Consider the following 22,376-nt stretch of genomic DNA (forward strand, 5'->3'; position numbering starts at 1 on the left):
CTTAGTTGGGTTGGTCAGCAGGGGTAGGGCTGGCTGCAGCAGTGTGAATTAAAGAATTGAATTAAATTAAAATTAAAAAATTTAAAATTTAAAATTCATAGGTCCCCAGAAGGGACCACTGTGATCACCTAGTCTGACCTCCAGGATAACACAGGCCATGTGACTTCCTTGAATTACTTCCTGTTTGATCAAGAGCAGATCTTTTAGAAAACATCCAGGCTTGATTTCAAAATCGCCAGTGAGGGACCAGCCCCCATGACCCTGGGTAAGTAGTTAATCAGCCTCACTGAACCTCCATTTCAATCTGAAATTAGCCCCGCGCCCACGTCTGGAAAAATGAAGCTGAAATCCTCAACTGCTCGTGCCCGCCCAGAGTTTTTATGCTGTGCAAATTCCCGTTAGTGTGTGGCGAGAACGTGTGTCCCCGGGACCTGGCGGGCAGGACATTGGAAATAGCAAACCGGTTCCTGTCCCCCTTCCAGGAGGGCCCAGCCTGCAGCAAAGCAGAGAACGTTGCTGTTTCCTGTTGGAAGCAAGTATTTCCTGTTTGAACATGACAGTTCTTCTGCTGCATCATCTTCTGAGCACCCAGCCACCCCACGTGTGCGTGTGTGCTGGGAGGAGGTAGCGTGTTTAAAAAATGACTCTTCAGCCGTGGTGGTTTGGAGCCAGCTGTGCCGTCGCCCCCTCCTTACAGTTGCTAGTTTCAACCAAAAGCCCAACCCCCTACCCTCCCTCAGTGTCTGTTCACACTGCCAAGTGAGCGCATCTTGCCCTGGAGTGCAGTGTCCCCGGGTCGGCCCCAGATCGCAAATGGACGGGGGGTCTGGAGCTGAGGCGAGAAGAAAAATATCACTGGAGAGCTGGGCATTTCGACTAAGGCTGCGAGGCGCCCAGAGGAAAGCACCCAGGGCCTGCATGGAGACAGCATGTGTCCACAACACGCCTCGGGGTGGGAGCCGAGCCCGAGAGCCCCAAGTCCCTCATTCAGAGCATCACGGACTGCAAAACCCGTGTTTGGCCTGCCCTGGCTTTTGATGCTCCTGGTTCTCCCTGGCCCAGCCTGCCCGACTCGCCTACACGCGGAAGTCATGCCTGTAGACGACCTAGGTGGTTAGTTACGTTGACACTAAGCCTTTGGCTCTGCGTGTCACACTCTTGAACTGGCACAAGCAACATCGCCAGTGTCCCCACAGAGTAAGCATGTGCCTCTGGCCCAGCGGCATTCTGGGTAGTGTTTACAGCTCATTGCGGGATACCGGCTGCCATCCAAGGGAGCAACACCCATCACCCCCTCTGCCGTACCCCAGAATTCCCCAGGGTACCAGGAGAAGTGCAGGCGTCCAGCCCGTAGTTTGATGGGAAAGCAGATTCCGTGACACCAGAGAGGCCATGGCACAGCCCCTGTGATGCCGGCCGAAGCTGCAGGCGCAAGGAGTTGCCAGAGGACAGTCGGTGCGTTGATCGGCTCTCGGAGCAGCTGCACTCCGCGGCCTGGCCCGCCGGCACAGAATGGCGGAGCCGATCGTTCTGGGGAGCTGGGGTGACCACGCTCCTGGAGCCACAGGCCTGCTCGCACCAGCCCTGCAGCACCAGGCCAGGAGACAGGTGGTGGGGAGCCACCTGGGGCTGGCTCAGATTGCTACCGCTCAGCGGGGGCTGGGGGGGGGGGGGGGACACCAGCCTGCAGAGGGGGTTGTTTGGATGCACGCAGGGCTGGAGTGCTGCTGGGAAGGTGGGGCTTCAATTAGATACACACATGTAGCTGGGGGCAGGGCTGCTATACTGGGTGCCTGGATGGCGGGGGGGGGGGGGGGGGGCGTGTGTGTCAGGCAGTGCTGGGGGCCTGTGTGGCTGGGGAGGGGCTCGGGGCAGTGCTGGGGGCCTGCATGGCTGGGGGGGGGGAGGTCGGGGGCAGTGCTGGGTGTGTGCTTGGCTGGGGCTGCTGCGCTGGCTGAGAGTTGACATGCCGGTAGTTGAAGCTACAGTCAAATCACCAGATCTCAGCTCAGCCAGGAGGAGCAAACCTGCCCAAAGTGCTTCTCACTTCCTTGTTAAGGGCGCGAGAAGGCGGCTCCACAAATCACCAGCTGCTATTTACAGAGGCAGGTTTCCCCTGCCAAGCCCCGAGTCAGAGGGTGGGTGGAACAGAGCGTGTGCTCCTGGCCACACGCCCTCCCCCAGTTCATTCCGCAGTGCTGGTGCCCCAGCAGCTCACCCAGCCTCACTGCAACAGCTGCAGTCAGGCCCCAACCTTCATGAGACCGGCTGGCAAACCATGAGGCCTGAAAACCCAGCGGCTGGGTTCTGTGTAGTCACTTCCTGCTCTCTGCGCCGCCAGGGTCACGTTTGCAAACTTCTCTCTGCACCAGGGAGGGTTGGCAACTCCCTTTTATGGGTAAGGAAAGCCGAGAGTCCCCCAAAATCCCCTGCCTCCAGGAGGTAGGGATTGAGGAAACTCCCCAAAGATTGCCAGAACTGTGCTGAAATCCTGAGAGGTGGGCAGCACTGCACAGCTGGTGTCAGGCCCGCGTTAACCCCTGGCTGACAGGCTGAGCCCATAGCCAGCCCTTCCACAGGTGTGGGACGGGGACTCCGAATTTCACACAGCATCCACCCCACCCCACACCCCCCCGCAGCCACAGTGCACCCTGGTCTCCCGCCCTATGTGCTGTCCAACCCCCCATACATACAGTGCACCACCCACACTCCTGCAATACCCCCCTGACACACACTCACCCCCACACCCCGCTCCCCCTCCACCACTGAATGTATCTGGGATCTCTGAGCTGGGGAGTTCTGCTGCCCACTGGGATGCTGGGCAAGGGAAGCCGGGCTGGGTCCCTTCGATGTGCTGCGGTACAGAAACCAGCCTCCTGCATGGCACTCCTGGTCAGCAGGCAGCCTGAGGAGGCTTCAGGACTGAGCTCTGCTCTCGCCTGCCCCTTGTCCCTTCTGGCTCTGCAGGAGACGCCCTGGAAGGGCAATGCAGAGACGCTTGCCCCCCCCGCCGTGCTGCACCAGGTCCAGGGCACCTTGGCCAGCACTGGCCTGCCTTTCACTGGAGGGCTTTGCTCACGCACCCCCGCTGCCTGGACCTCCCAGGGGAAGCTGGGGCTGTTCAGCAGGGTCCCCCCGGCTCTTGTATGACGTTCTCTCCAAGGACTGGTGGGGTGATTTCTTCAAGCTCTGCCTGAGCTTGTCTCGGATGGGGGAAGGGGGTCTCTTCTAGCCCATGAGCCCCTCGGGCAGGAATCTCTCACCGTCCACAGCGCTGGCAATGATGCAGAACGGGGGCGGGGGGAAGGTGAAGAAAGCTCACGCACTGCGGTGAGGGAAATACTGACTTTACAAAGCCACTTGAGCTGGACTTCCCCACAAACACCCAACCAAAGCAGCAGCGCCAGGTTCATAGTCTAAGTCAAGGGCAGGCCAAGGACCTCTAAGAAAGTTCCAGAGTGAGCTCCATGGCGGCCCTGCTCTTCATTGCAGACATGTGGACCCAGTTCCGAGTGACTCCAGTGCATCCTGGGGCCTTGCGTGTCCCTAGAGGCACGCGCTCTATTTTATCCCTGGCTAGATGAAGGCGTAGCCTATAGGCCATAGGCCCAGCTCATGAAGTCATGGATCATGCCCAGGGCCCAGCTCGTGAAGTCATGGATCAGGATCTCCGCTTTCATTCAAAGTAAATTGTTACTTGCCCTCATGGGTGCACAGATAAGCTTGGAAATGGGATAGGAGTAACTGATGCTGCCGAAGTCTGCAGGGAGCCTAAAACTGTAGCTCCAAGAGGAATGAACTGCCCCATTCATCTGAACTGTGAAACCCACTGCCACTCCAAGGAGGGTGGATGGGACACTGGCATGGAGTTGGGGCCTCATGCGGGCCATTGTCTTAATATGGACTAGTTTTCTCCAAAGGAGGTGCCACCTCCAAGCTCCTGGCACATTGACAGTTCAGCCCCCACTGACTTGGACAATGCAGGAGGCCAAGGCCGAAACCCCTCGCTCCCTAGAGCAGGGGCTGAGTAAGAAGTGGCGCTGAGGGATCCTGGGCAGGAAAGGTAGAGGTTGTGAAGAAGGGCTGAGGGGAAAACCTGCCATAGAGAATGTTCCAGAGGCTCCACTTTGAGCCCCCGAATACCAAACCCTCTATGGCTGAGTGGCCTCGGGTTGGAGCCGACGCTCCTTCCCATCAGTCACTGCAGGAGCCTGAGCAATATTTGCCAGGTCTTTTACCCCTGTGGGGCTGGTGGTGGCAGACTCTGGGCTCTGCCGTGCAGCCAGGAGCAGGTTTCTAAGCTTTGTGGCTTTGTTTCCGTTGAGCAGGTTTAGCTTCAGACCTCCTTGCAACTGAGGAAAAAATAAAGATTTCTCTTTTCAGTTGAGTCAGAAAATGTAAATCTTCCGCCAAGGAGCTTGCAGGTCCCTGGGGAGAACAGTGCAGCTCTCCGGTGGGGCCACGTGGCTCATCCTTTGAAATCCCCTGCCCCCAACACAGGGCCTGGGGAATGGGCTGCATGGACAAAGCTGTCTCTTGAAGCTCCCGCTCCAAAGCAAGGGGGGATTGCAAGTGGCCCCAGCTTCTGCTCCCCAGCGGCTAGAACTGCCTCACCCTGCAGACCCCCCCGCGTGTTCTAGGGGGTCTCCCGTGGACCTCCAAGGGGAGTTGGATCATGCCCCAAGTTCACAAAGAGCCACCACAGAGCAGCCTCTCTACAGCCACCCTCACAGAGAAGTCCGCGTTCGCCAACACCTGACTCCCTCCCCCCACCCCCCGCCCACGCCCACCAGGATTTGCAAGGGAACAGACAGGAGCAGAGTGTTGCCTCTCAACCCCAGGCCTATGATGGCCTCTCCTGGTTGCCATGGAACCTGGCTGCCTGCCTCCACCCTGGACAACCAACACTGGCAGTGTGCCTTGGTCACAATAAGGGACTCAGTGACTCTTTGCTCCGTTCAAATCAGTGACTGGATGGTGCCTCGTTCCACCCCAGCAACAGAGCAACCGCCACAAAGGGAACAAGAGTCCTGGTGGCAGATACCTGTTTGAGCCCAGACCATGTGGCTGGATAGCTCACCACCAGTGCCTTGAACTACACCTGGAAATGAACAGCCGGCCAGCACACAGCTCTGGGGTGAGGAGCCACCTGAGACCAGTCACTGCAGCCGCCGAAACCTCATGTTCTTTCTAAGTGGGAAGTATTGCTGGAATGTAGCTTCATATATATGGCTGCCTGTCTCGCTCACTCTCCTCTCCTATTCCCTGCAACCTCTTGGCGATGGTAGCCAAACATTTCATGTGGCTTATTGCAAACCCACGTCACCACTTCAACCCCGGGGTATCACTGGTAGACACATGCATGAGAACTATACCTACAGCAGGAACCTAGCGAAACGAAAACTTTCCTCCATTCAGTTCTGCCCAGTACACTACCCTCCTGGCTGGAAGCGGACTCTCCGAGCTGCAATGGCTACATTTTAACCCCACCGGTGGTGCCTGCCCTAGGGAGAGGCACTTTGGTAAGGGCGTTTCGGGGGGGGGGGGGGGGCGGCGCTCCGGCCACCACTACCTGCCCTGTTCATGGCCCTGACCAGCTGAAAGAATTAACTCCCAGCGCAAGGGGGGAGGGATAGCTCAGTGATTTGAGCATTGGCCTGCTAAACCCAGGGTTGTGAGTTCAATCCTTGAGGGGGCCATTTAGGGATCTGGGGCAAAAATTGGGGATTGGTCCTGCTTTGAGCAGGGGGTGGGACTAGATGACCTCCTGAGGTCCCTTCCAACCCTGAGATTCTATGATTCTATGGACCAGTGGGATGCAGCCATGACGCGAAGGCTAGCCCTGTGCTGCAAAGCAGCATTCAAGCCACCAAGTCCTGCTCCCAGAATCAAGGGCTGGTGCAAAAAGTTACTTGCCCGGCACCAGCTGTGCCATGCAAGATTCAACAGGTCAGACTCTGGGGCGGGAGAGAAACAGGCACTGACAACCTAAGGGTTCAGAAATGAAACTCAAGGCTGAAATGAGCCTTAGGATTCGTGGTGTATTCCCCAAATGAGAAGTGGGTAAACTCCACTTACCTGTGTTTACCCTCAACTATACTACTGCCAGGAATGCCAGCTTAGCTGATGTTAAACACACTTCACAAAGGTTATGTGCAGAGAGGGAGTTTTGAAGCGAGTGGGGAAAATACCTTCACTCTCCCTAGAGATGCAGCTTCTCCCACACACACCCTGCAGAAACTGTCCCCCCCACACCACTCACTGAACTGCAGCCCGGCTGAGTCATCCTCCAAGTCACTGGTTTCTAAGAGCCCCCTGCTGCCTCACAAGGAAACTCGACACATCACTGCACCTTTCCCCAGCTGATTAGCTGGGCTGGAGGGGTTGAATTATTCACGTAACAATACAGCCAGCACAAACAAGAGTGGAAAGCTAGATGGTTTGTTTCTAGTCTCGCGTAGACTTGTCACAATCACTTGTCATTAACACAACACAAGTCCTGTGTGGGGTGATTTCAGGGGGTGAAGCATTCAGCAGCGTAGTGAGTGAAAAACACCTCTGCATCGAGCTCCGTATTCACACATTGCATTAGCACATCTAATGCCGAAGCTGCCCGGCTCTCTTGCCCAGGCAGTATTAAGGAAGGAGTTTTAAACCTAGTCACGGCCTGAAAAACCCCTCTGTGAAAATGGCCTCATGGGGTTCCACATTTACACTCTTTCGGCAACTTGCTGATCAAACTCACTCCATTTACAAGGCCAAGTAAGATTGTTCAGGCTGCCAGCAGTGCTAGTCGACCTTGCTCTGAAAAATCAAGCTGTGTTCTTTGTGCTTTGTACATCACCAGCCATCAGCAACCCTGGAATCAGGGCCGGGCAGCTAATTTTGCTGAGACAACAAAGCAGAGCAGAACCCAGCTTGCCTTCCTGCAGCTGCTCTGGCTCTGCAGACCTGTCAGTGACGACGAAGGAGACAAGAAGCGCTGTCTCAGGGTTAAAGCAGGAGGCTTGGCCCCAAGGGAGATGGCTGCGTGGCTTGCGCAAGTCACCCCCTTTCTGTGCTGCAGTACTATTGGGAGTCTCTACTAGTGGCCGATTCAGAAGTGAGTGACTCACCGGCTGGCGTGCCTCCTTGTGGCCAGGCGTGGCATAGCAGGCTCCCCTCATCTGGTGCCCCCTGGCAACAGCTGCGCTGGCGGATGGTCCACCTCTCGTGACTCAGCCCTCCGGCCAGGTCACATATAGATCCCCCACTTCCCGGGTAGTAAAGTCCCATGCCCAAAATAGATGCATCAGCATCCGCATTCACACTAGTTTCAGGCCCTCAGGACTTCCCCTGGGGTCCCCACAACAAACTCATCCCAACACATCCCACTCAGGCTGATGTCCCACCAAAGCCCTGTTGCAGGCTCCCCCAAGCAACAGCCTCTTGGCTCCTTGCTGGCTCTCTTGGGCTCAGCCGCAGGTCTTCCTCCTGGCCTCTCTCAGGCTTTGCAGGTTTTCCAGCCTCCTTCAGGTTTCCTGCTGACTCTGGGGCCTCCACCTCCTGCCATCCAGGCCAGGCTGGGCTGTGCCGTGCCAGGCTTCCTCACCCACCAACACTACTCTGAGGCCTTCCTTCTCTTTGGGCCCGCCCTCACAGACACACTCCTCCCCAGGTGTACCTAGGCTGTCCCAATTAAGCCCCTTTTCATTTCATTAACTCTTTCCTGGCTTCTGTTCCTTTTTACCTAAACTCCCTGGGGAGGAAAGAGTGTTCACAGGTTCTGCCCATGCAGAGAAACAAAAGCATTACATGTACCTCAGCTTCCCCAGCTTCCGAGAGGTGCTGCGTGGCTCACGGTTTGTAAAGCACCTGGAGCTCAGCAGGTGGACTGTGCTAGAGAAGGAGAATGATGTTTGTGGCTATCTAACAGTACATGGTACAAACATGGTCTCATCCTTTTCTCACCTTCTTTCAGTCCAGTCAGGAATTCAGAAGGGAATGCGACTTCCTGGCCTGATCCTCGGCAGGGTCCTCGCCTGCCTATAGAACTGGAGTCGTGATGAGCCCCCAGAATTCAGCCCATGTTCAACACAAGAGCGTGCGGTCGGTCACTTCAGGTGAACGCGCAGCACGCTCGGTATAGGCGGTAACCCGGTGAGGTCTTAATACTGAGCCTTACGGGGTGTTTATATGTTTACACGAGGACTTTTGCTTTCCTGCCCCCCATATTAAACCAGCCTTGGGTGAAACTCGGGGAGTTCTCCACTAAAACTGAAAAAAAGACTCTTCTGCTCCTGATAAATTACCCCAACCTCAGGAACGTCCCTAGAGAGTTATAACCACCAAGTCTGCACAGTAGAGACGTCCAGGCACTGGGAAATTAGGAGGACACAGAAAGAGAGTCAATAAACGGTAAGATAAGCTCTGACCAGCGTTTTAATGCTGACCATCTGCATGAGCAGAGAAGGTCACAACTAAGTTACAATTTGGGCATGAAAGATAAAATGTAAAAAATGTGGGCAGGAAGGAGTGTTATACCAATAAAATAAAAACCAGCAGGATCTTATTAAAGGGGAAAAGGCAAAATGCCACATTTATTGTGAATACAGAAAGAATCCTAGTAAGCAGTTAGTTATAGCTATAACATTCCATTCAATTTCATATTTATTCACACATTCATTCATACACACACACACACACACAGGTTCTGCAAGGTTGTTATCATAGTTACCAGCCTTAAAAGTTGCTCATGACAAGCCACTGGCCAGGTGGCCTGGACATGAGGAGGGAGCAGGGCCTCGTCAGATGCTCATCTGATGCTCCTGGAAGTTGGTTTGCAGAATCAGACCCCAAAGTTCTCACTTTCTAGAGTCCATTTTTATAGGAATTTCTTCCTATGCCAGTCTATGGGAATTGCTTCATCATGCTGTTGCTGAATCAATCAGCAGATAGCACATTCCTGACGGCTCCGTGCTGCCAGATGTTATCTTGTTCTTTGGTTCTCCCATTCTTGAGGCTGTTGGGTGGATTCCAGTCTGTCCTCTGGGGGGGTCCTCTGGTTATTTCCACTTGACACCTTCTTCAGCTGATGGACACTGGATTCTTAGGCTGGCACCTCCCTGATCATTCAGTTATTATCCACACCCAGCATCCATCCACATACATCCTCTATCTCTATTTTAATCACAATTGTTAACAAAGCGAGATGAATACGACAAAAGGGCGGGGAGTCTCTGGGTGCTGTTTCTGTTGTTACAGAGAATTGCTTTGAGTCTCTCTCTGTGTGAGTAGTTGTTGTTACAAAGAATTGCTCTGAGAACAGACTCTGTCTTAGAGTGTACTAACACAATTAGCAGCTTGCAAGTTTCACACATAGAGGGAGAGAAACAGTACCAAAAACCAAGAGACCTCTTAATTAGTAATATCCTGGAATTTAAACTATGGGGAATCAAACTCATTTGTGATTTTAATACAGAACTTCTTTAATATGACAGGAGGACACAGAGGTGCCAGTGTGTAACTGGTTAAATGTTTGTTATTGGGGCTTATGGGATAATGTGATCAGGTTAGTACATTTGAAGAAGGGAGCTAGTTTTATCTATATAATGTAAATGAAAAACAATGCTCTTTGGGAACCATTTCCGTCCTGCAGTGCAACATCAAGCTGCTGGAACTCTGACCCCTCTGCCCTACCGTGAGGTGCAGAGGCAGTGCCGGAAACCTCCAGATGAATGAACCCCTCACTGCCCATTGGGTGAAATTTGTCTGTATATTGGGAGTGGTGAGCAGAAGAGATTTACTTGGTATCCGTATTCTGTGTGTGTTTCTAATTAATAGATGTTTAGCGGACAACTGTGTAAGGCTCTTTCACTAGGAAAAGGTTCCGCAGACCCATAGAGCCCTGAGCCCCGAGGGACAGGGCATGTACTTAAATTGACCAGGTTTCTTGTGAGCCCCATGGGTAAGGATAGGTGCCTTACTCCCTGAGCCCTTGGAAGGGAAAGGGTGGAGGTGCCTAAATTGATTGGGTCATGCCTTGAGCCCTTGGTAGGATGCCCTGTTGAGTGAGCAACACAGGGCATAGCTAGCATAAATACCCCTTCACGTAGCCCTTCTCTATGTTAGATGACACAGTTTTCACCTTACGGTGGAGGGATTCTCCCCAACCTGTTTGGTTTTGTTTGACCTTCTTCCTCTGCAGCATCAGGGCTGGCCATGGCTGGAGATGGGTCTTTGGGTGGAGAGGGCCGGGGCTCTGAGGTGGCCCTGAGGACTCTCTGTCTCAATTGCTTGGCTGGCTGGTTCTTGCTCACATGCTTAGGGTCTAACTGTTTGCCCTACTTGGAGACAGCCTGGAATTTCCCCCAGCTCATATTGGTCTTGAACTTGGGGTTTTTTTTGTGTGGGTCACTTGCTGGGATTAGCTAGGTATATCTCACTTCATCATTTCCCTGACATTGTGGGGGCCTCGGTCCCTCCTATTCTCTGCTGGTGGCATATAATAATCTAGTCTCCTGCTCACTGAAATACTTTGGTCTAATTTCAGCTGCTGGGTTTAGTGGGCAGATAGTGGCAATGGCCAATGTTATATTTCTGGCATTACGCTCTGTAACCGCTATCATGTTGGTGGTGGCTGGCACCTCGTCTACATTATGGGCCAGATTTTCACCAGAACTCAGCATCCACAATCGGGGCTTGTTAGGGGAGTGCCTTGCATCTGCACAGAGGGAAATTGTGAATTACTAACGTGCCAGGAATTGGTGCTCAGGTGCACGTAGCATCATTCCTGAATTCTGTAGGACCAGTAAAACTTCTTGTGCATTGCAAATGGCTTCCCCTGGCAGCTGTTTCCATCCTGGCTTCACAGGCTAGATTGTCGAAAAAGCTCAGCTCCCATTTAGGCTCCAAATTCAGTGGCCCGGTAGATGCTGAGCTCTGCTGAAAATCTGGTTGCAAATGGGGGCATGGAGCACTGGAAAAATCTGATGCCCGCGGGTGGAGCTGGACCAGAGGTAGCAAACACAGGAGATTGTAGAGAAACATTCCCAGCACTCACAAGGCCTCAGCGTACCCATTCACTTCACTGGAATACAACCCGATCCCCACCAACTACATAGACCTGCTGCAAAGTGTGCTTTATGTAGCAAGACTTTCCCCCTTTTGTTGTCTTTTAAAGATGCACTATTCTGCAGTAATTTTAGTCTGAGACATTTTTTCTTGTACTGTGGGGGGAAGAAACCTCTCCCCCCTATTCTCACCCATCCCTGGGGGGAAAAAAGTCTCCTAAAGGAAAAAAAAAAACACTTGTTTTCTCTTAGTTGCATGTTTGGTTCCTGACCTAGGGGGAGCAGAGCATGGACAGGCAGACACCCACAGAGACGCCATAGTAGTGTGATGTGCCTCCCACAGAAGTCCCCTGCAGGTTCAGCTGAGCTGTTTTCCATGAATTAGCGACTCTGGGGTACCACCAAGCCCCTGTGCTGGAGGCGTCTTGCGGCAGAATTCCATTGATGAAATTTTGGCTGCTACAGCTGCTCTCTTCCTGGCGTCTTCGCAGCCACCACAACACGGCACCAAGCCTGCCGGGGTTCTGTGGCCGCTGCACATCTGGCCCAGGGATGCCCCACCGGAGTCAACTCAGTCATTCGCATGTCAGGTTAATTTGCGTAGAAAGAATGTGGGGGGAAACCCCAGGAAACACACGGCCCAGGCTCTAATCAAATCTAACTCTAATAATAAACCTCTTGGGTAATGAGCAGGCTCAGGGGCTGGAGCTCACAGTGAGATGGCAGGAGCTGGGGGAGACTAGATTTGACCTGAGACGAGACTGAGGGTGAGTATCCTGCCCACTCTTTTATTAGGCAGCAAGGGCTGGTGAGGGGAGTGGGCTGGGATTGGAGTAGGCAGAGGACAGCAGCGTCTGGTGCCATGGGGCGGCCGGGGAGGTACGTGGCTGGTAAGATCTCCTGCAAGGAGGGGAAGGCAGCCTCATTTGCTTGTTAGCCTTTAATTTACCTGCGTGCACACACCACTGCCATTTTGAAAACCCACCTACTGCTCCCTCGGGAGGCCGGGGGAGAGTGCACCCAGCCTGAGCGTCCATACAAGAGATGGGAGGGGAACGTAGCCCCTGCTCGTCCACAGCGGGGAGATGAAACTGGGGCCACTGCTCTGCTCTTTAATGTCTCTTCCTCAAGAGAGGGCAGGACGGTGTTACCCTGCTGCACGTGGCTAGGCTAGATCGGGCTCAGTGCCTGCGGCGAGGGGTTGCTAACAGTGCTAAGGTCCACGTGCTGTGCGTGCCTTTTTCAAACCATCGAGTACCTAGCACCCAGTGAGCTTGAAAAGATTTGGACCCTTGCCGACTGGATGATAGAGCAGGAGGCGAGGAGTCAGGCGTCCTGGGTTCCACCCGCAGCTCGGCTACTAGAGAAAGGCAGAGCATTAGGGCCCCAGAGACGGTGTTCGTTACCGGGGTGCAGATCCCCAGTCAAAGGCCACCCTTGGGCGACAAGAACTCAGCAGGTTTCTAGAGTTGTGTGTTACGAGCAGCTGTTTGCACACTGGGTGTTGTGAATGCTGGAAGCCATAGTCCCAGCCCAGGAAGGGAGGAGGTGCTGAGCTCTGCTGTGTGGCTGCAGCACTGAAAACCCCAGCTGTGCTGCCAGACAAGAAGCCGCACTTTTGTTATTGCTGAAGACCTGCCTGGGTGAGAAAAGATCAAAGAGATTGTCCAGGACGGGCAATAGAACAGCAGCTATGGGCCAAACCCACAGCCTCAGAACCAAACCCTTTCCAAATATCCAGGGGGTTTGGGATCAGATTGTAATTACCCAGGTGGTTTTGTCTTCATGTTCCGGTTGGGGCCTAGGTTCTGGTTTGGACCCCGCCATGATCTCGCAAGCACATGTTCATGGGCAATCTCAGGCCCACGTGGCACCGTCCAGCCCTCGTCACTGTCACATTCAAGATGGCAGCATTCTCCTCAAACCACAAGCGTCTGCTCTTGGGTAGCAGCTTCTTGCCAGAAGAGCTGATGAGACCAGAGGCCCCCTGAGCCCAAGCCTGCTCTGGATAGCAGCTCCTTGGCCATTCTCTATTTAAGTAGAAACAATTTCCGACATGAATGTGAACAACTGTGTTTGCCATTGCAGACTATCTGGTCAGATTCTCTACTGCCTTTCACCTTGTGTGGTTATTTATAGTCATGCAAAGCAGGGGTAATACTCCACCCTGTCAGAATGGGAGCATTTTACATCCGCTTGGCTCTGATATAATGGGCACCCCAAGGCACATGGTGTGGAGAATCAGGCCTCAGGCACCTTAGAAGGGGAAGCTCCCGGAAATCGCAGGGCACGCTAGCAAGTTCTTTGCCCTCAGCCTTAGGTCTGTTCCCTTTACAGGTAAGCAGACACTTTGATCTAGGTCCAGGGCCCCACTTCTCAGCTAGCTGACCCTGGATGTGATTAAAACCCAGTTCTGTTTGGCAGCACTGCTGGGAACTCGTTAGTCAGATCCACAGCCCTGGTTCTGCCCTTTGTTGGGTTCCCTGGAAGCAGCTGCATTTGCAGTACAGACCAAGGCCTCCTGCATTAGAGTAGCTTGATGGGGGCCCAGTTGATACAAAAGTGCATGGCTGGTTGTGTCTCACTGGAACACGGTTGTCTGCCAAGCCCTTCCTATTTGTAAATTTCACATCTTCATCATGCCTGACCTTTTCTTCTGTCAGCTTAGCCCTTACTGCATTTGTTCAATCATATCTGACGAAAAGCCATTCTCTCTCACACACACACAGACAGAACATGCAACTTGCTCACACAAACACAGGGAACATGCAGCTCACACACACACACATGGAATGTGCAGCTCACAAAGTGGAGCAAGGGAGGCCTGGCACCATGCCACTGAAATAAATGGAAGTTAGGTACCTAACTACTTTTGTGATGCTGGGCCCTTCTCATCTAAATCCCGAGGAGGATGGGAATAGGAAGGGGTTGCCATGGGAATCAGGACGTTCTCCCCAGGGTCACAGCCTGGACTGTCCTTGGAAGAATAAGCAAAGGCTGGGGACGGGTGGTTGCAGCTCCAGGCCCTCAGTTGATCCGACTCTGGAACAACTCCCCAGGAATACTCCTTTTGTCCAGTCTTGCAGCCTTGACAAACGCCCGGCTGGCGGCTCAGGGTACGCAAGGGACGGGCACATGTTCATCCCTAAGGCCCGTGCAGGAGAATATGTCCACCGCTCAAGCACGCTCCGTGCTAATTAACCAGGTGGCTCCTCTCCAGCCCTCAAGGCTGCCAGGTTTGGGGTGTCTCCAGATCTCCCCCCATCCCCTTCTGTTTTGCAGACATGCTTTCAATGTGCCCAAGGTGGAAGCCCATGACCAACTGCACAGAGCAGCAGTACTGGGACAATCTCCTGTGTCAATGCATCTCCTGCAGAGTTGCATGTAATCGGCCTATTGTGGAGAGATGCACTACCTTCTGCGGTGAGTGCCTAGGGAGCTGGCTAGCCGGCCGGCCAGCCATGCACGCATACTGGGCACAAGTGGCTGGTACTGCACCACGTTTGGCATGTGGGTGCATTTGTCTTCAGAAGTTTGTATTATCCCACTGGGCTGCAACAGGGAAGTGATTTGGCTGAAGGAATTTACCAGAGCGACACTGCAAGGGGCTGGGTGTAAAGGCTTTTGGATAACACAGAGGAACTCAGCCCCCACCCCTTGGGGCCAGTGCCTTCCCGCTGTAGGAATCAGGGAGGCTGGGGGCTAATCCCTGGTAGGAAGCACGGCAGTTCTGAAGGAGCAGCTAGCAACGGGGGCGATAGTGAAATCCAGCTTCTAACTGGCACTTGGAAAAAACTCAGTCAAAGCTCTGCATTGGCTTCAACGGCGTAGTTGTCATACAAGTATCTGAAGCCAGAATGGTTGGGGAAATGCAACCCCCTCTTCCCTGCCCCCATGGCACGGCTGGCTCAGCCACTCTTCCTTGGGGCCAGTCCCAGCATGCACCAGGAGCCAGTTTGTAGGAGCTCTGCTCTTTCTCCCACAGCTCCAGCTGATTCCCCTTCTCAGGGCCAGTTCATTGCAGACCCCTGCAGCTGCTCACCCCTCCTCCGTGCAGGGAAGAGGCTCTCTCTGTGAGATCTGCATCTTAAAACTAGAATGATAATCAGCAGCCCACAGGTTCCAGTGAGGGGGAAGGGGGCCCTGAGCTCACCAGCACCTGCATCTGGATGGGCCACCCCCGGGGCAGATTTCCCATTCTGCAGCCGGTGATAGCACCCGGTTATTAACTAAACAGCGACGTCGCACACGGGGCTCTCCTCAGCTCCTCCCATTCTCTGCCTGTGGCACAGAAGAGTTTATGTTGCTGAGGACTGTAATACTTAGGTCTAATTCTGGTGTGGGGTTTAGTGTGTAGGTGCTGGAGGGGATTGGTGCCCTCTGATATATAGGATGATGTGGTAGACCCTTCTGGCCTTAAACTCTAGGACTCTAAAAACAAAACTTTTGGAAGACTTTTCTTCTGCCTTCAGGTTTTTAATCTCTGAGGTCATCCTGGGCTCATAGTTTCAGCCTAGGCCTTTACTTTATTAGATATTCTTGTCTTCCTATGCTCAGGCTTTAAGAAAACCACCAAATATTGCAAGACTCCTGACAAAACTGGCAGCACTGGGCCCGCTCTGATAACAAGGCTACCCCGGCCCCTGTAAGCAGGCCCCAGGGCATAGATCTAGACTCTCCCACAGCAGTAGCTCCTCTTGTGACATATTGAGCAGGATGTATTTCTCTGTCCCCTCCACTCTCCAGCATCAATGGAATGCAGCAAGCAAGCCGGCTTCTACTACGACGAGCTCTTGAGAAGATGCATCAACTGCTCGGGCATCTGTGGGCAGCACCCAAGCCAGTGTCTCCAGTTTTGTGAGAGTAAGGCTGCAGGATGCACCTGACAAAGCGCCCTGGCAAATGCTCTCAGGGAGGGTGGGATCCAGGCTCCATGCTCATGCAAGCTTTGCTTTGGGGACATTCAAACCTGAGGGCCAAGGTAGGAGGACGCGTAGGTGCAACTTCTCTCCCTTGCTCTGGGCAGGTATCAGCTAACCCCAAGCCCTCTTAGGAGCCTTTGATTAGACTGTATTAGCTTCTCTAGGAAGGTGGGGAAGGAAATATTGGGGCATGCTCTTCCTCCAGCCCATGCTATCTGCCCTTGGCTCGCCATCTCCTGCCAAGAAGTGTGTGTTTCCCTTTCTTCCTTTGTGTATGTTTCTTTGATTTGCACTATTGTTTGCTGGATCGATCATGCCGTGGTGCTTCTCACATCGCTGTGCTGCCTTGGGGTGGGGAACTTCTCCATATTCTTGAGACTTGCATGCTGGGGGGGAAGGAGGGAGGAAGAACCTTGCCAAGGTGCTTATGTAGATAGGGGGTGAAGCTGAACAGGACAAGGCCTGCTCCACTTGCCCTATGGGAGGGGACACCCCTGCAGATAAGGGGATGCTTCCAAGGGAGGTAAAGGTCTTCTTCTGACTGCTGTATCCCCAGGGCAATGAACCCCTTCCTGCCCTGCACTGGACTACATGAATGTGGTTGTGTTTGACTTTCAGATAAACTAGTAACTACCTCATCCCAAATGGCTGCTCTGGAGCAGAAGCTAGGCAGTGATCAGGACCAATGGTTGGTTGTCTACCTGCTGCTGGCACTCTGCCTTTGCACCGTGATCTTCTCTTTGCTGGTGGGCTGGACCCACTTCAAAAGGAGGGGGGCAGAGGTCTCCTGCCAGCCCACCCCTGGGACCTGCCACAAGAGAGAGGATTCCTCAAAAGGTAAGTACCAGCTGCTGGAGAAAAGAGGTTATGGGATAAAGAGTCAAAGGGGGAGATCATGAATGGCTAGAAGCACCCACTACCGCACCTGAGCTGGGAGATAGATTCAGACAGCAAAGAACATGCTGTCGCAGTCTCTCTGGCTGGGAAGAGGACAGTGTTCCACACCTGCTACAGGCCAGGGGAATGGTTATAGGACAAACTGGTGCTCTCTGGCTGCTACCCCATGCCCCAAAGGGAGGAAAGAAGTGACTGAGCTCTTGGTCACGTACCCTAGAGGAAAGGAGCAGGAGGGTACCCAGGGAAGAGCACTGTCCTTCCTAGGGCACAGCCCTGATTTCTTGTGCCCATCTCAGTACATCACACAGTTGCAAACCAGGCAGGCCACTGAAGGGGGTGTGCTGCTTTTCAGGAGCAGAGAATGTTTCTGGGCATGGGTCAGTCCTGAAAGCCTAATGCTGAGTTCTCTCATCCATCCCTTAAGTGCATCTCTTCGTGAGCCTCTGAAAAGATTTTGTTCACAGAGGGGAAGGCCAGAAGGGACCATTCTGATCATCTGATCATCAGTCTGACGTGCTGAGCACAGGCCACAGAATTGCACCCAGAACTACGTTCCCGAATGTTCACTGGCAGAGCAGGCCAATGGATTAGTTGTGAACCCAAGAGCCTAGAGATCAGGGAAGAGGGTCTGTGGTTAAAGTAATGGACCGAGACCAGCAACTGTCTCTCAATTCATGACTCTGCCGCAGAGTTCCTATGTGAATTTAGGCAGGTCCCAGTCTCAGGGTCCTAGAGCCCTACCCGTAAAACTTACCTGCCTCAGACTGGCTGTTATACAGATACATTTATCAATGGCTGTGAGGTGCTCAGACACCACAGCTCTGCGGGCCACGCCGGTATAGAGATCTAGGCCTAATCCTGGTTCTGCCATTGGCTTGGTGCATGATCTGAGCCAAGATGCAGACTTTCTGCATCTCCGTTCTTGCTGTACCCACCTTGGTAAAAGCTTTGAGATCTTGGGCGTTTAATCCAAGCTTCTCTCTGGAGCCCTTTGAATGCTTATTAAAGAGGCCATTAGCACAAGACATGATCCCATCACCAGTGTTCAGCTCCCAAAGTGCAACCCCAGGTAAAGAGAAGACTCTTCAGAATGGGAACAAGGTGGTTTGTGGCACCCCTTGGACAGCTGCCACAGAAATGCTTGTCAGCTGAACCATATGAGCCTAGCCCGTCACTGTTTCAGGCTCCCCAGGCCTGCAGCTACCGTACAATCCTTACGCAATCCTCTCGTTCCACAGCAGCTCGCTGCTTGCAGCTATATTTTAAATTGTACAACAGCAGGCATGAAAGCAAGAATTGGCATCTAAAGCTTAGCCTGCTGTCTAGGAATAATCAAGCTAATACAGTGCTTTGCTCTTCTAAAGCACCATGCATCTGACGATCTCAAAGCACTTAATGAACATTAATTAATTAAATATCATTTATCTGAGGTTCATTTTACAGCTGGAGAAACAAGATCCAGAGAGCTTTAAGTCAATGGCAGAGGTGGGACTAGAACCCCAACGGCCAGGCTGTGCTGTGCATTGCCATTCCAAGGAGCAGAGCTGTGTAGCCACTGACTAGCAGTCTTGGGCTCTCCCTCCTCAGGCTGGCAAGGGCTAGGAGGCAGCTGGTGAAATTCCAGGAAGGAGAGGTAGTAAAGAATAAGTGTCTCTAATTATTCAGCCAGCCAATCAAGGAACAGGACTGACTGTCCTTTAATAATGATCACAGGTCTGTGCGCCTTTGGTCAGGGCGGCAATTTGGCTGTCCTGGGGCTAATTTAACAGTGGCTTCCCACTTGCTCATTAAGGGCTGGCTGGACCAGCCACTCCACAGGCTGAATTCTCAGGGACTTCAAAGGCAGATTGAGGCCCAGGGCAGCTGCAGTCTCAGGCCCTAAACACTTGCATGTAGCTTTGGCTGAGCAGTGAGCCAGCTTGTTTACAGGCCGGTGGGCCCTTGCTTTGAAAAACAGGTCCCTGACCTGGGGAGTAAGCAGCTGAACGAGAGAGAGAAAAAGACTAGGAAGAGCCACCCCTGAAGGCAAGGAAAGGAAAAGAGAATTGAAAACAGTTCTCCTCCGGTACCAGATTGATGGTAATTTAGGATCCATGCTAGCATGGGACTCAGGAGACCCAGTTCCATTCCCTGCTGTGCCACAGATTTCTTGTGTGACCTTGGGCCAGTCACTTAGGCCCAGATTTTTTAAAGCTATTTAGGTGTTGTGCTCAGCAACAGCCAATGGGATTTAGACCTCTCAGTGCCTAAATTCCTTTTTAAAATGAGATTTAGGCTCTTAAATCAGCTAGGTGTTGCGATAATGAGTGCTGACATTTACAGAACTGGGCCCTAACTCCGACTGATTGCAATGTGAGTTAGGTGTCTAAATACCTTAGATCAGGAGTTCTCAAACTTCTTTGCACCGTGACCCCCTTCTGACAACAGAACTACACAACCTCAGGAGGGGGGACTGAAGTCTGAGCCCACTTGAGCCCTGCTGCCCCAGGCAGGGGGGCCAAAGCCCGAATCCCACTTCCCCGGGCAGGGGAAGAGGGAAAGGGGGGAAAGCCTGAGCCCCACTTCCCCGTGTGTGTGTGTGTGGGGGGGTGCGCAAAGTTGACGCCCAAGGGCTTCAGCCCCAGACAGGTGGCCTGTAACGTGAGTCCCACCGCCCAAGGCTGAAGCCCTCAGGCTTTGGCCCCAGGAGGTGGGGCTCAGACTTCAGCTTTGGGCCCAGGCCCCAGCAAGTCTAGGCCAGCCCTGGCGACCCCATTAAAATGGAGTCACGACACACTTTGGTGTCCTGACCCATCGTTTGAAAACCACTGCCTTAAGACAATCTGGGCCCTGTTCTCTCTGTGCCTCAGTTGCCCATCTGTACAATGGGGATAACAGCTCTGCCCTGCCTCACAGGGGTGTTGTGAGGATACATTCCTTAAAAAGACTCTGATGTCCTCAGATGCACTAGTGATGGGGGCCAGAGAAGAACCTATGATTGATGGTCTCTCCCTTCCATCTCATCAATATGGAAAATCAGACAAACATGCAACATAATGGGTCACTTTTACAGTCACTTTTCAGTGCAGAAACGTAACTTAAAAAACTGTTCCTATCAGCATTTGTCTGAGGACACTGTGGCACCGGGGATTGATTTTAAAGGGCCTCCCTCAGGTTGGAAATGATTTATTGTGTTTTCAGAACAACTCCTCTTATTCCCCTTTGGCCTAAGAAGATCCTAGATGACGAAAACGGAACGCTCTACCAGTCTCATTTTTAGACATCTTTTAACTGTGGGGCGGTTTTTTGTGTTTCACTCCATTTGGACAGTGGACGTAGAGGCCAGTCACTTTCACTTTTGGGATCTAGTCCGGTTTCTCACAACGCTGCAGTTTTCAAGCTGCACACTCAGCAGCGGGAATGGCCAATCAAAGGGCAGTACAACTGGTTTGGTTTTTTTTAAGTCTCAAAGTTATTTCTATTCATAGTAGGATTGTAATAACTCCCATCACCACTGCCACCCACCTGTATTTGGGGACTATACTACTTGTTTCAGCCCCCTCAGCAGAGAGCTGGCTTTCCTTGAGTTCTACATCTCTACACAAAGTCAAGGTGCTGGGGTTAGACCTATGCAGCTACACAGCCCTTAGTTTGTTCAAAGGCAACAGGACACATACCATGCAACAGGCTTTGGCTCAGGCAGGGCAGGAATGGATGTCCTCTCCAGTCCTAAGACGAGCCTTGTAATTCTCCCATCCATTGGTGTTCTATAGAGCATCACATGGCACTGGCTGTCCTTGCTCCTAGCTGTTAAATCTCATTTAAAGAAGTCAATAGTACGTGGCCTTTTCCTACTGCTGCTCTTCCACCTCAGCAGTTGCTGTAGTCACAGGGCTGTTGTGTGGTCATGAAGGAGGTGGTTCTCCATCCAGGATCACACATGGACGGGGAGGAAGACATAAGCCAGCCTCCTACAAGATGTGGCACCTGCCCCATGGGAACCTTCGCTCTAATACAGGTTGTGTCTTTACAGATCACTTAGTGGAAGTGGGGAGCGTTGGAGGTGGATCCACTGGGAGCAGACTACCAGAGCCTGTGGAAACCTGTGGCTTCTGCTTCCCTGAACAAGGGCCTGCCATGCAGGAGACCAAAGCATGTCACAGCTCCTTCTATCATCCTGGAGCAAGGGCTACTGCCTTGCAGGCTGGGATATCCAGCACAGGAAGTGCTGGGGCTATCCCTGCCCCTGAGGATGGCCATTTCAAAATCATATGCTCTCCATCACAAGAGAAGACACCGATGACATGAACTCATTGAGCAATGTGGTGGTGATCAAGGAGAGAGGTAACACTCCCTGCACTCAGAATAAAGCTGCTTGCATTTGATCCTTGCTGTCCATCTTCAGTAAAACACAACTGTACCTTGCCTGCCAGTCACGATAGAAGCTACCTTCACACCATGGAAACAGACTGTGGACAGTCACTATTTTCCTCTACTATGGAAATAAAATTCTCATGATTGTTATGCACTCACCATAAAGTCTCTTGCATCCTTTCCAATGTAGCATCACACACATCCTCTAACCTGGCCTCTCCAGGTTCTTCTAAGACTCTAGCATCAGTGGAACCAAAAATTAAATCAGGCCTTTTCATGCTGGCACCTGCATCGCTGTTACTGGCTTTGTAAATGGGTTTGATGCACAACCTGGGACACGGCACTGCAGAGTGCAAGTCTCCTCTTTGGAGGACTCTGCCTGTAAACCAAGCAATTCTCAAGCAACAGTGAGTCAGTGACATGTATTTTATAGAGGTGACAGATGCAGAGAAACTGGATCCACTGCAGCTAGTCAGTGCTCGCCCTAATCCACCAGAGCACCAATAGTAAGTTCTTCATCCCCATATTTCATAAACCCCAGAGATATTGTGGATCTTGACACTTCACTCTCAGATTCACAGAAATGTAGGACTGGAAGGGACCTCAACAGGTCCTCTGCTCCATCTCACCACTGAAGCAGGAACCAAGTAGATGTACTCCATCCCGGTCAGGAATTTGTCTAAACTCTTCTTATAAGCCTCCAATGGTGGGGATCCTACAACCTCCCTTGGTAACTTATTCCAGTGCTTAACTAGCCTTAAAGTTAGAAAGCTTTTCCTAATATCTAACCTAAATCTTCCTGACTGCAAACTAAGCTGATTACTTCTTGTCCTACCCTCACTGGACGTGGAGAATAATTGATCACTGTCCTCTTTCTAAACAACCTTTTACATATCTGAAGAGGTTACCATGCCCCCCTACCCCAGCCTTCTCTTCTCTAAACATGCCCCGTTCTTTCAATCATCCTTCTGGGTTTCAGCCAGGAAACCCACCTTCTCCCAAAATTCTTTTCCTAATGATTAAAACAAACAGGGATTTTAAAGAGCTATTTTAAAAATTGTTTTAAATGTCTTGGACCAATATCTTCTAGTTACAGATAACGTTTGGCCTTAATTCTCTTCCTGCTGCCTACCATGAATCATAGAATCTCAGG

General features: G+C 52.3%; 1 protein-coding gene across 2 annotated transcripts; it reads left to right on the forward strand.

The window, feature by feature from the left end:
- The first annotated feature begins 750 nt into the window (after positions 1-750).
- TNFRSF13B (TNF receptor superfamily member 13B) lies at positions 751-21,372 on the forward strand. 2 transcript variants are annotated; one of them, XM_075117582.1, is made up of 5 exons: positions 751-1,455; positions 14,334-14,474; positions 15,798-15,914; positions 16,592-16,810; positions 20,883-21,372. In XM_075117582.1, exons 1-5 carry the CDS (start codon positions 1,410-1,412, stop codon positions 21,155-21,157), a joined length of 798 nt encoding a protein of 265 aa, XP_074973683.1. In that variant the 5' UTR covers positions 751-1,409; the 3' UTR covers positions 21,158-21,372. The 2 variants fall into 2 exon arrangements, with proteins under 2 accessions (XP_074973683.1, XP_048722913.1); XM_048866956.2 differs by lacking the exon at positions 751-1,455 and adding an exon at positions 10,890-11,818.
- Positions 21,373-22,376: the final 1,004 nt, after the last annotated feature.

Source organism: Caretta caretta, chromosome 10 (genome assembly GCF_965140235.1).
Source record: "Caretta caretta isolate rCarCar2 chromosome 10, rCarCar1.hap1, whole genome shotgun sequence".
In the NCBI taxonomy this organism is placed as follows: domain Eukaryota; kingdom Metazoa; phylum Chordata; order Testudines; family Cheloniidae; genus Caretta; species Caretta caretta.